Source organism: Arvicanthis niloticus, chromosome 15, assembly GCF_011762505.2.
Source record: "Arvicanthis niloticus isolate mArvNil1 chromosome 15, mArvNil1.pat.X, whole genome shotgun sequence".
In the NCBI taxonomy this organism is placed as follows: domain Eukaryota; kingdom Metazoa; phylum Chordata; class Mammalia; order Rodentia; family Muridae; genus Arvicanthis; species Arvicanthis niloticus.
This window is the reverse complement of record NC_047672.1, coordinates 22,217,586-22,230,084: the sequence shown is the minus strand read 5'-3', so window position 1 is coordinate 22,230,084 and position 12,499 is coordinate 22,217,586. Positions and strand designations below refer to the sequence as shown.

Sequence of the window (12,499 nt, the reverse complement as noted above, 5' to 3'; positions counted from 1 at the left end):
CAAAAAAGAAACATGCTAAAATGTCTATTAAAGGATTCAACCTACAGAAAAAAAATTGGTAAAGACGAATCCCACTTCAATGGCACAGAATATTTTTTAACAAAATCATAAAAGAAAAGTTTCCATCTACAAGCAAGGAATGTCTATCAAGGACCAGTGGGCATACAAAATAAGACATAGAAAAGACTAGGAAAGAAGAGTCCCATAACATATAATAGTCAAAACACTAAATGTACAGAATAAAGAAAAGGCATTAAGAGATTTAAAGGAGAATGATCAACTCACATATGTAGGCTTAGACTTTTTCAAAACCTACTTTAGTAAGGATTCCCAAACACTTGGATACCACCTCTACCCATGATAAAATAGATTTGGGGGAATTATAATTCCTAAGTCATCTCCATGGAGGATACTGGAAGAAATACTTAGTTCTGAAGAGGGGAAATATGCCTGTGAAAACTCACATTCACTCTTAGTTTTATAATAGCCCAGGATTACTACTAAGCCTCTCCACCATAGATCAGAAGTATTAACAACACATCAAACAAGCCAAGACTTTTTATCTAGTCTCTAAATCTTGAGGTTACATCTCTTCCCCACACCCTCCATCTTCTGTATAAAATGACTTTTTCTAGTCCTTCTTCCTCCTTCCATCCTGTGTTGGTCTCACTGTTTTGATGTATGATTGATGCCATCCTTTCCAGTGTCCACTTCGGTCTCTGTCTTGTTCTTGTTATCATCATCCCTGAACCCTTTTAATACAGTTTACCTTTATTTGATGGTTAGTATTGTTTTGCCTGAATGTATTTTTGTGTAGAGGTGTCAGACACCTTGAAACTTGAGTTCCAGACAGATATGAGCTGCCATGGCCATGTAAGTGCTGGGAATGAACCTGGTCCCTCTAAAAGAGCAACTAGTACTCTTAACCCCTGGCCATCTCTTCAGCTGGGACTCTGAATCTCTTGGCAAGTGATCTTATCCTCAGCATCCCAATGTTGAGGTTTGGTCTATCACTATATATTGTAATGCTGAATCCTGTACCCAGAGGTCTAGACCTACCAGTCAATTCTCACACTTATCATCCTTTGTTGTGCAAACCTTGCTCCTTAATTTAAAACTGTTGAGGTTTGGTCTATTACTATGTATTATAATGCTGGCCCTGGTTGAGAAGGTCCTCCTGTAGATCAAATAATGCTATTTAATCTTGCTCCCCAAGTCATCACTCATTGGTCAATACAGATGCCCTTAGTCTATAGCTGATGAGAAGAGAGATATGTAGAGTTTCAGTTCCCTGGCTTGGGGTCTTAGGAGAAAACCACCGCTGAGGGAAAAGGGAGAAGGTGGAGAGAGGAGAAGATGCCTTGGAGTAAGGAATCCTGAAAACTGGAAATGAGGGCTGGCCAGTCAAAATGAAAGCATCCCAGGCCAAACGTAACAAGTCATATCTCAGAACTATTGGCAAGGAAGTAGACATAATAGCATAGAGGGTAGATATCTGCCCAGCTTTAGTGTTTTAATGGCTTATTATAAATATAAAGGTTTTATGTCTTTTATCTGGCAACTAAATGATCTAAGGTGGAGCAGAACCCCCCCATTAATATTTTCAATGATATCCCAATAACAGTGAATAAACTAAACCTGACATATAGTAAGTATACAGTGATGAAATGAATGAAACATTAAGAAGCGAGGTGATAAGAGAGAGAAAGAAAGAGGGGGGGGGGCATGGAGACAGATGTTTACGTGTCTCCACCAGTCAAAGATAGTTTATATATCTAGGTTGGGTATTGCGTTACACTTCTGATTGATCATTACCAAACTTATAAAGCCTTTGACTAACATCTTTAAAAAATTGTATAAAAGCAAAAAGGAAAAGGGGGCATAGGATAGGGTTTTCTAGGGAGGGGAAATGGGAAAAAGGGATGGCATCTGAAATGTAAATAAAATATAAAATAAAAAAAGAATGAAACATTAAAGAAGAGCGGGGACAAAGTTACTAAGTAGACATGATGCCTAATGGTAGTCTGCTAGACTCACAGATTGGTACCTAGCCCAGTGGTCATCAGAGAGGCTTCACCCAGCAATTGATAGAAACAGGTGCAGAGACCTACAGCCAAACATAAGGCAGAGCTTAGGAAATCCTGCAGAAGAGGGGAGGAAGAATTGTAGGGACCATACGGATAAAGGACACCACAAGAAAACCCACAGAATCAGCCAACCAGGACTCATAGAGCTCACAAAGATTGAACCAACAACCAGGAAGCCTGCATGGGACTGACCTAGGCCCTCTGCATATGTGTTATAGTTGTGTAGCTTGGTCTTCTTGTGGGACTGCTAACAATGGGAGCAAGGGATGTGTCTGACTCTTTTGCCTCTGTTAGGGACTCTTTCCTACTACTGTGTTTTCTAGACATACTGCAACTTGATATGCCATGGTTGATTGATATCCATGAAAGGCTTGCCCTTTTCTGAATTGTAAAACAGGAGGAGTAAATGGGGGTAGGGGTGGGTAAAGGAGAATTGTAGGGAGGGACTCAGGGGAAAGGAGAGAGGGAAAACTGCAGTCATAATGTTAGGGAGGAAGGAAGGAAGGAAGGAAGGAAGGAAGGAAGGAAGGAAGGAAGGAAGGAAGGAAGGAAGGAAGGAAGGAAGGAAGGAAGGAAGGAAGGAGGAAGAGGAGGAGGAGGAAGAAGAGGAGGAGGAACAGGAGGAGGAGGAGGAGGAGGAGGAGGAGGAGGAGGAGGAGGAGGAGGAGGAGGAGGAGAAGAAGAAGAAGAAGAAGAAGAAGAAGAAGAAGAAGAAGAAGAAGAAGAAGAAGAAGAAGAAGAAGAAGAAGAAGAAGAAGAAGAAGAAGAAGAAGAAGAAGAAGAGAAAATGAATTTATAAATTTTAGAAAATAATAAATTAAATAAGGAAAGGCTGCCCCCTGCTGTCCATGTGTGTGAATAACTACAACCTAATTTCTGACCGATTAATCTGTTTTTGCCCAGGTTAATTTAGAGAGAGAGAGAGAGAGAGAGAGAGAGAGAGAGAGAGAGAGAGAGAGAGAGAGAGAGAGAGAGAGAGAGAGAGAGAGAGAGAGAGAGAGAGAGAGAGAGAGAGAGAGAGAGAGAGAGAGAGAGAGAGAGAGAGAGAGAGAGAGAGAGAGAGAGAGAGAGAGAGAGAGAGAGAGAGAGAGAAATGAATGAGTGAGCAAATAAACCAATGAATAAATAAATAAAATTTTAAATATTTTTGAGATGTTACCATTTTTATATTGAGTCTCAATGTCAAGATGAGCAAAGTGCAAAACCCCAATCAGATACAATGACACCAAGGATAAATGGCACTATTATCTTCAAAGGCAGATGAAATCCAAATATTCAACTACATGGTTAAAAGAAAACTATGGCTTAGTGAGTCAATCATTGCTAGGGAGAGGGGTTGAGTGAGATGTCAAAAGGTGAAAAATTATATCAAATAAAACATACAGCTCAATGGAAAAAAGAAAAAATAGACTTTACCACCTTAAAACAGTTAAAAGAGGTTAGCCTTCTTAACCAGGCTTACAGTGGAGTTGTAAGGTCAGCCACTATGGATGAGACAGACTGTCTCTGCTTTGCCCAGCTCAGAGCAACACTAGCTAGCACTCTGGTCTTATCCAAGTCTTACAACTTCCTGTTTGGCCCAAGGATGAGGAGTGGGTCCCAGCCTCCCACTGTGACAAAGCATACATAAGAACCCCTTCTGGTTATTTATTTAACATTGTTAATGAACCCAGTCCTAGATATTTTGATTCAAAAGCTCATGAAAAATTATCTAGAGATCTGAATCTTGACAAACTTCCTACAGAACTGGGCCTCTCTGAACAAGCACAGGATCATGAAACAACTTTTTACATATACTAATCTTTGGGGAAAGTGGTGGCTTAAAACTAAGTCCTTTTTTAGCAGACAATTTTCACATATTTTATAGAAAATGACATTTTATTGGTTTTCCTTCCCTTTATACTGATTTTTTTAAAATTGACTTAAAACAAATAATAGAAGTATATGACTCCAAAATTGAAATCTCGCTATTAAAGCATCAATACGCAAAGGCCCTGCGCTCTGCTTCTGTGCACTCTGTGGTGGGTGAGTGCTTTCCATAGATTGTCTTACATCTTTACCAGAATTTCTTTTTGTTTTGTTATGCAATTCTGAGGAATCCAACCCAAGCTCTCCATCACTTCATGCAGTCAGCCTACCAATAAACTACAGAGTCAGCTCTCTGCCCAGTGTTTCTCTATGAAGAGTCTTTTACTGAGAGACTCATTAGTTAATTCTTATGCCCTGTCGAATTTGTTAAACGGAAGGTAGCATATATCTATACAATTCTGCAGTTGGCTTTTTTACAGTTAACCGTGTGTGAGAGAGAACACACTGGCATGATACAAATATTACATGCTCCTTTAAACATTTTTTAATCCTTAACCTTTCTTGAACCTTTTGAAACAGAGTCTTACTCTGTAGTCCGGGCTGGCTGTGAATTCATAAAAATCCTGCCTCAGCCTACCAAATGCTCATAGTTTCATTTGTATGCAATTGTACCTACAAAGAAAATTCCCTCGGGTCGTGTTGCTGGATAAAAATGAAAATGCATTTATAGCTTCACAGTTGTTTTCTAGTTATTTTCTATACAGGTTGTTTTGTTGGTTTTGTATTCCTATTAGCAACAAATATACTAAAGTCTTTATTTCACTGCAGAGTCCCCAGGGAACCAGTCTCTAATGACCCAGTTTTCTCAAATTGCTGATAGGCATGATTACAATGACATTTTTCCTTTGTGCATCATTGTGAAAACTTTTCCCGACACTTAAGCACCATTGTGATTTCTTTCTCTGAGACATCTGGTAACATCTAGTATTTGCCTCCCCCCCCCCCTTTTTTTAAGCTATTGAATTATCTTCTTGTTGATTACTAGCTCTGATGGTGAGAATTGAAAATGTTTTCCCATCTTTTTAGTTAGCTTTTGATTCTGTTTCTCTCTTTTTTTTTTTTCCTTTAAATGTGACACAGTTACATAGTCATCTGTCTTTTCATCATCTGGGTCTTAAGTCACCACTTGACAATACTATGAAGCATCGCTAGGGGGAAAGGTACCCAAAGCATGCAAAGGCAGGTTGAATTTTGGAATAAGATTGTCTATTTTTGAGACTAAGTCCCAAAGTACAGCCCCAGTTGACCTGAAACTCCATCGTATGGATCAAACTAGGCTCAAACTCACAGATCTGCCTGCTTCTGCTTACACGGTGCTAGGATGTGTGTATGCGCCTCTGCCCCCAACCAGATTCATCTTGAAACAGGAAAATTAAAATATCTATTAATGCGTTGAAAAGTCTTCAAAGAAGACTACCATGGAGCTATAATCACATGACCTTGTGATTATATTAGAATGATGTCCAAACTGTATCTCTACCCAGCCTCCATGGGGACTTGTCCTTAACACCTTTTGCCTAGCAGGGTGGGTAATAACATGATACCATATGTGGTCACATCACCTCACTTCATACCCATTGTTAGAAATGTGGTGCATTTTTCACCGTCATTCTAAGAAGTCCAGAACCTAGTTAGCCCCTTGAGAAGGCTCAAGTCCATCACACAGAGAGAATCTCAGTACCATAGAGTCTTGAACGTGGGAAAAGATATAACCTCTGAGTTACACACAGCCATAGGGCAAAGGCAAAGTCAGGCTAGATTGGGGGCTGTTACTTCTTCACAGGGTGGTTCCCTTATATGACAAAAACTTGAGTAGGGCGGATACCAGAGGGGATCCAGCCCCTTCAAGTAAACAGCATTTCAATGACACCCAGCTCCCAGGACAAGAAACATTCAAAAGAAGAGCAGGGGGTAAGGAGGAAACCCCTACCTTAGTTCACATCTTACCACCACCTTGCACAATGGTGGTGATGTCACCTTCCTTATCTTCGACTCCCCTCAGAGAAGCAACTTCTGTGGTGGTTTCTTCCAGCCCTCAAGGGGTAGACCTATGGGAGGGTTCTTTTTGTACAAAGCTGTAACATTGTGGGGACAGGGGGCCACGGTGATTCAATTCTATGGGAAACCTTTACAAAAACCTTTCTGTCTGTTCCCAAGGACCACAGTCTTCTACTCTTTTCCTAGACCACAAGCCTAAATGTGTTTAGCTCCAGAATGCTTCCATTTCACCTCTGCAACCTGCCAGATCAAGATTGTGGCTAAGAATGGGGCCTTACCAGAGCAGGAGCCTCCTAAGCAGAACAAACACAAGCATAAGAAGAATGGCCTAGTGACCCCAGAGGCTGAAGATGCAGAGATACCCTCTTCTGCCAACTCCCAGCAAACAGACCACCATCAGTGGATAGGTAAGCCAGAGATGAACAGTTCTACAGTTTTATTTTGTTTTTGTTTTTGTTTTTGTTTTTGTTTTTTTTTCCCAAAAGTAAAGCCATAAAGATCTTAGCTCTTGATGAATATCATCCTAGGTCCTGGAAAACTGCTCTCACTTTGATGGGCCTTCAGAGAGGAACAATATATATGGGGAATTCTTCACAAAATGGATGCAAGTCCCACTGGATGGAGTCTACCGTGTTCTACATTGCCATGAATCTAACGTCAAAATGTTCTTTTGTACAATACCTGTGATGCGCACAAGGCTATTATTCCTCAGAGGGTCCTCTAGACACTAGCTGGGAAGAACCTCTTTTACACCTTAAGATTATTTTCCTCCTCACCCTGTGGCACTGTGCAAACACAGAAGTCTTCTTTGGTAAAGGAACCAGACTCACAGTTGTAGGTAAGATAGCTTTCAGGTACATTTCCAGGTCTGTCTTCGGACAAAGCACGTCCTCCGTGCCCATATTAGAGTATCTGTATTCTGATGTGCAAACTATGACTACAACTTCGGCTCAGGGACCAGGCTTTTGGTAATAGGTAAGGCCTGAGGGTCTTCTGATGTGGGATAAAAAAGTGTGATACTGTCCTGGGAACCAGAGGAAGGATCCAGTTCATGGTTCCTTCTTGAGGACGAAGCTATCTCATGTCTGGGACTACATTCTAAGGAGGCTGCATGCTTGTGGTCTGAATGCTTGTGATTGAGTCAAGATGAACCTGGGGTGGAAGGCAGGAAAGAGAAAGGAGAAGGGCTCACAGAGACTGAGGGGTTTTGAATTGGACCTGGGAGGCTGTGTTCTGGAAATACGCTCTATTTTGGAGAAGGAAGCCGGCTCCTTGTTGTAGGTAAGGTAGGGCCAAATGGCTGGGTTCCAGATGAAGTTTCTCTCTGAGGTGTCCAGTTTGCAGTGTACTTCTATCAGAAAGAACTAAATTCCTCTGCTCATGCATGCACAAAGGGATGAATGCCCATAGCCTGGGTACCCTGTTTAATGCAGGCAAGCTCAACCGGGTTGTCAGCCTCATGTACTGTTCACAGTCCTCCTGTTCAGCCTTCCCATACAGGTAGGTGACAGGCTTTGGGGAGGAAGATGTATGGACCATTAGGAAAACTGATTGCCAATTATATTAGTTAATACTGCATAGCTGTCTATCCTTCTACTCTCCGGAGATAAAATCTTCCTCAGGAATGAGGGAAGCTAGCTGGCAGGTGGGCACAGGGGGGAGGGATAGAAAGCAGGAGGAAGTTTTACCACCAAGCTTTAATGTTGTGTTTCCAACGAAAGATTATTTTTCGGTCATGGAACCAAACTGTCTGTCCTGGGTATGTAAAAGATTTCTTTCTTGGGAGGGTATGTTATAAGCCTAGAGGTGCAAAGGACTCCTCAGACAAGGTAAAGACTGAAAAGGCAGCCTGAGTTGTGGTTCAGAGAGGAAGAAATGGTGAACGTGCCTGAGCCTGTGGGGATTCTGTGTAGAGTCCTGACTCAAGGAAGGACCCCATCAGCTCCTTGGGAGTTTTCCACCTTCGTGTTGTACTGTGTAACAACCAGGCCCAGTATTTTGGAGAGGGTACTCGGCTCACTGTTCTAGGTAAGTTATGGGACCAAAGTGGTGGGACCACTGTCCCTTGAACCCGGAGGGTCTGTATCCCCAGAGTTGGTGGAAGGGGCTGGGAAATTTAGTTATTCCTTTATTTGCTAGGTTCTAAAAAGGGGCCTCTGCCTCCCTTATGAAAAGATGAATCAGCAACTGTTTCTTTTCCTCCCTGAGTCTGCAGTCTAGGAGCAGTCTCCTGCCTTCCTCCCATGGTCAACCTACATTTTTGTTAGCATGGATGTGCTCCTTCTGGGTCCCTTCTTCCTGTCCCTCTCCTGTCACATGCCTCATGGCATTACTGTAATCTGAAATTCTTCCTGCAGACAGAGAGGCAGTCATTCAGATCTCAGGGAGCTAAGACTAGCTCTCTAGCTTTGGGAGCCCTGGTAGGTTTTACCAAGGCCACCTGCAGCTGTGTTCCTATAATTCGCCCCTCCACTTTGCATCAGGCACCCGGCTCACTGTGACAGGTATGGGGGCTCCATTTCTGACTGGAGGGGCTGTGCCTGTGTTGGATCACCATTGTCTGGGAAAAGAACTTAGGTATAAGATAAGACAAAGTCATCCCTTCCCATCTGGAACCCTGTATTCTACCTTTCCTAGAGCCTGGTAGCTTGCTCTTTTCTGGGTTTGTTTTCTCTTTCTGGTCACAAAATGGCTTGCTTCAGGGCTTTGAGTCGTCTTTCTCTTCTTTGTATTATTCTTTGGGCTACTGTCATCTGTGCCTTCTGAGTGGCCGCATTACTTTGTTTTCTCTCTATAGCCTCTTCTCCACTTTTTCCATTCTCCTTCCCCTTCTGCTCTGTTGGATTGGTTTGGTACATAGAGCTCTATCTGCTGATTTAAAATATTGACACTGACCTCCTGTGCAGACCTCTGCTCCCTCATTCATCTTCGGGCCTTCTCTTTGTCTCTATCAGTTTTTGAGGACACATATCTGTCTTCTTTGTGTGGAGGAAAGGGCTAGATGGCAGAGAGGACCAGGTCCTGGTGGTATCAGGGTGACCTGGGGACTAATCCTGAGCGAAGGTATATATGTCTGTCGTAGCATTACAGGGACTCTAGCTGCCTACAGGAGTTTGGAGTATATTATTCTTGGAGCATATCTCAGTGTTAGAAATGAAAAAAAAAAAAACTTATAACAAGAAAAGTGATATATTAACAACAAATTATGTATAAAGAAAATAAAGGTCCTGAGACTCCAGGTCTGTCTTGGGATAATAAATTAATGAAAGCTTAACATAAGCAAAATCATTTTTGGGAGGAAGCAGAACTGCTAACGGGCTCCGGGAGTAGGTAGGGAAGAGCTGAGGTCTGGGAGATACAAGAAAAGGTGGAAGAATGGGACCCCTTGTTCCTCCCAGGACTGGTCGCTTCCATAGATATTGTCTTGTAGACAGGACCCATGCCTTGGAAAGTAAAGGGAACTACTGAGCACTGGTTTCAAAGGTCTGGGATTTAAAGAAGGGGAAATGCATGGAGTGATATTTAAAAAATAAATAAATAAATGCTTTAGGCTATCCCAAACTCTCTTAAGACATGAAAAAAAAAAAGAACTACTTTATGTTTAAAATTATTGGTTAAAATTATTTTCGTTTGACTTTTACTTTTGAGAACTTCATAAATGAGTATTGAATCTACATCTTTCCTATCCTTCCATCCTCCTTTCTCTCTCCCAAATTCTCTTAAAGGACTCAAAGTTCACCTCATGTGACCACATTCATTTCTATTATTGATTATCCCTCAAACCACTGTTTGTCTTTTTCCAAACTCGTTTTTCAATTTCTCCTCCAAGTTCTCAACTTTAGACCAAAAAGAAAGATCTTATGTTGTCCTGTTTGTGCATGAGAACCTTCCTTCTGTGTCAGAACAGAGCCAAAAAGAGAGAACATTAAATTCTACCCCAAACAAGGATGCTTGCAGGATGTGTGTGGATTTTGTATTTCTCATGTCTTCAGAGAAGGTCATTCATTTCAATAATCCTAGGAGGTTTTTTTCTGTCCCCTCTTTTAAGCATGTGACTGTGTTCAGGCCTTTCCAGTAGAGACCCATGTCTGAAATGACCCTTGTGCTTTATAATTTGTTTACAGGAATCTTTTATTACATTAAAGAATACAGTGTTTGGTTGTGAACTAGAATTCTGAAACTCATCAGGGAGGCTTGCTGAGCACTGAAAAAAAAAATAAGTAGAGTTCAACCTATGAATAATATCTTCCACAGCATTGTAGCGTTCCTATGAAAATCACTACAGCTCTCTTACATTTCAGCGTAGGTGTGAATGTGGAACATCAGATAGGCTATCAGCCAGAGACGAGCTGGAACATTAAAGCGAGTTGCGTACAGTGGGGGGGGGAGGAGGCAGTATTAAGCAAGGTATTCAGAAACTCAGAGATGTCTCTGGATGTTATGTGGAAATTGTCTCGTTTAGGCAACGAAAGTTTATACAATGCAGAATGGCCCAAACACATTGATATATCCACCTTACCCCAAAAGGGAAAATAGTAATAAAAAAAATTACCATAGTTCTTAGGATCAAGACACTAATATGGCACTTTTGTCTTAAAATTCAATCTCACTTAAAGCCACTGTTTCAAATAGCCTCGCATGGATTTTCATTTCCAAATAAAAAACAATGGGTATATTCTTTTGAACCTATGATTAACATCCAAGTACATGAGTCATTACAAGAATGTTCAAAAAAAATCAGGAAACCATAGGAAAGTGGGGGAAGAGAGTACACAATCCATACTGAACAGGGAATGTCGAGGGAGACCAGAAATAGAGTTGGACAAGGAAACAAAGCAATAAGAACCTGGTACAGCATAGTTGTACTTCAGAATGACCATGTCCATCCCTCTCTTACAAGTCCAAGCCAGGTCCAGACAGCTCTCAGACCAGTCTTACTCTCTTCATTTTCCAGAGGACCTGACCAAGGTGACTCCACCCAAGGTCTCCTTGTTTGAGCCATCAGAAGCAGAGATCACAGACAAACAAAAGGCTACCCTCGTGTGCTTGGCCAGGGGCTTCTTCCCTGACCACGTGGAGCTGACCTGGTGGGTTAATGGGAAGAAGATCGACAGTGGGGTCAGCACAGACCCTGAAGCCTCCCAGGAGAGCAATGGCATCACCTATTGCCTGAGCAGCCGCCTGAGGATTTCTGCTAGCTTCTGGCACAATCCTCGCAATCACTTCCGCTGCCAGGTGCAGTTCTATGGGCTTACAGAAGAGGACACCTGGACAGAGAGCTCACCCAAACCTGTCACACAGAACATTAGTGCAGAGACCTGGGGCAGAGCAGGTAAATGGGATCTGGGAAGTTGGTAAGAAGAATGAGCATCAGTTGTGCCAAAGAAAAATGGAAAGATGGAGTTGAAAAGCCAGGAAGTCTAGATATAGAAAAAAGAGTGGAAAGGGATGGAAAGCCTTCCAAGAAGATAAACTATATGGCTATGCATAATTCTAACTCCAGATCCACATTCTGGCAGCCTTACATGTAGGGTCTCTGTTCCATGGCACGTGTGCAGCTCAGCATCTGAATCAATATCTTTGGTGCCTAACCCATGAGTTCCAAGAATAACTAGTACAACAGAAGAGAGGTGTTTCTGGAGCCTTTGGGGGGTGGCAGGCTTAATCTGGGCCTGTCAGATGATGCTAGCCCCTTGGTTGCCTTAATTTTCATTCATAAAAAGAGGTCTCATCCATTTTTTTTCTCTCTCTCTCTCTATTCTTTCAGATTGTGGGATTACTTCAGGTAAGTGAGTTCACTCTCTTTACCTCTCATGGCTTTGACTGTAGAACTAGCTACCTGCCCAAAGGTACTTACCTGTTCTCCTTTTCTGTCAACAGTATCCTATCATCAAGGGGTCCTGTCTGCCACCATCCTTTATGAGATCCTGCTAGGGAAAGCCACCCTGTATGCTGTGCTTGTCAGTACACTGGTAGTGATGGCTATGGTAAGAAACAGGCAGACAGACCTTATGGGGAAGTGACACATAGAACACAAGACACTTACACACAGGGGCTTAAGGGCTCTTGCAGAACTATAGGGGAAGAGTAGAGAAAGCTCTGCTCCCATGCCATAAAAGACAAGAAGAAACTTCAAAGAATTAGAGTGAACAAGCTACAGAGGAGACAAGCTGTGATAACTCAAAAGCCCAAGGGATATTTTAGTAGCTCTATCATTTGTTTGAACAATGGGCCTTCATACATTCTCTCAAGCCCCACTATGCAAGGCCATTGATAAACCTAAAATGCTTCTCATCTGCAGGTCAAAAGAAAGAGTTCCTGAAGCCAGACATGAAGATGAATCCAAGACCTGTCAACCCAGTGTGGTATTAATACATATTTTCTTCTTCCAGAATTTCTCGTTGGTCTGTACACTCCAAAGTCTGCCTATTAGTCATGTATACTTATGCTTGTATATCTGAGATCCTTGTGACCTGGGGAATGCCTCACATACTTACAATTAATAACTATAACCAATAAACATGTTCTCGAATGGCCTGACTCTC

The 12,499-nt window shown here is 42.0% G+C and overlaps 1 gene segment (V, D, J or C); it reads left to right on the top strand.

The window, feature by feature from the left end:
* Window positions 1–12,499, top strand: part of LOC117721013 (T-cell receptor beta-1 chain C region-like) — a 381,561-nt gene extending 369,062 nt beyond the window's left edge. The window contains 4 exon segments of the C gene segment in view: window positions 10,909–11,286; window positions 11,722–11,739; window positions 11,835–11,941; window positions 12,256–12,499. Coding sequence covers window positions 10,909–11,286; window positions 11,722–11,739; window positions 11,835–11,941; window positions 12,256–12,276 — 524 coding nt within the window.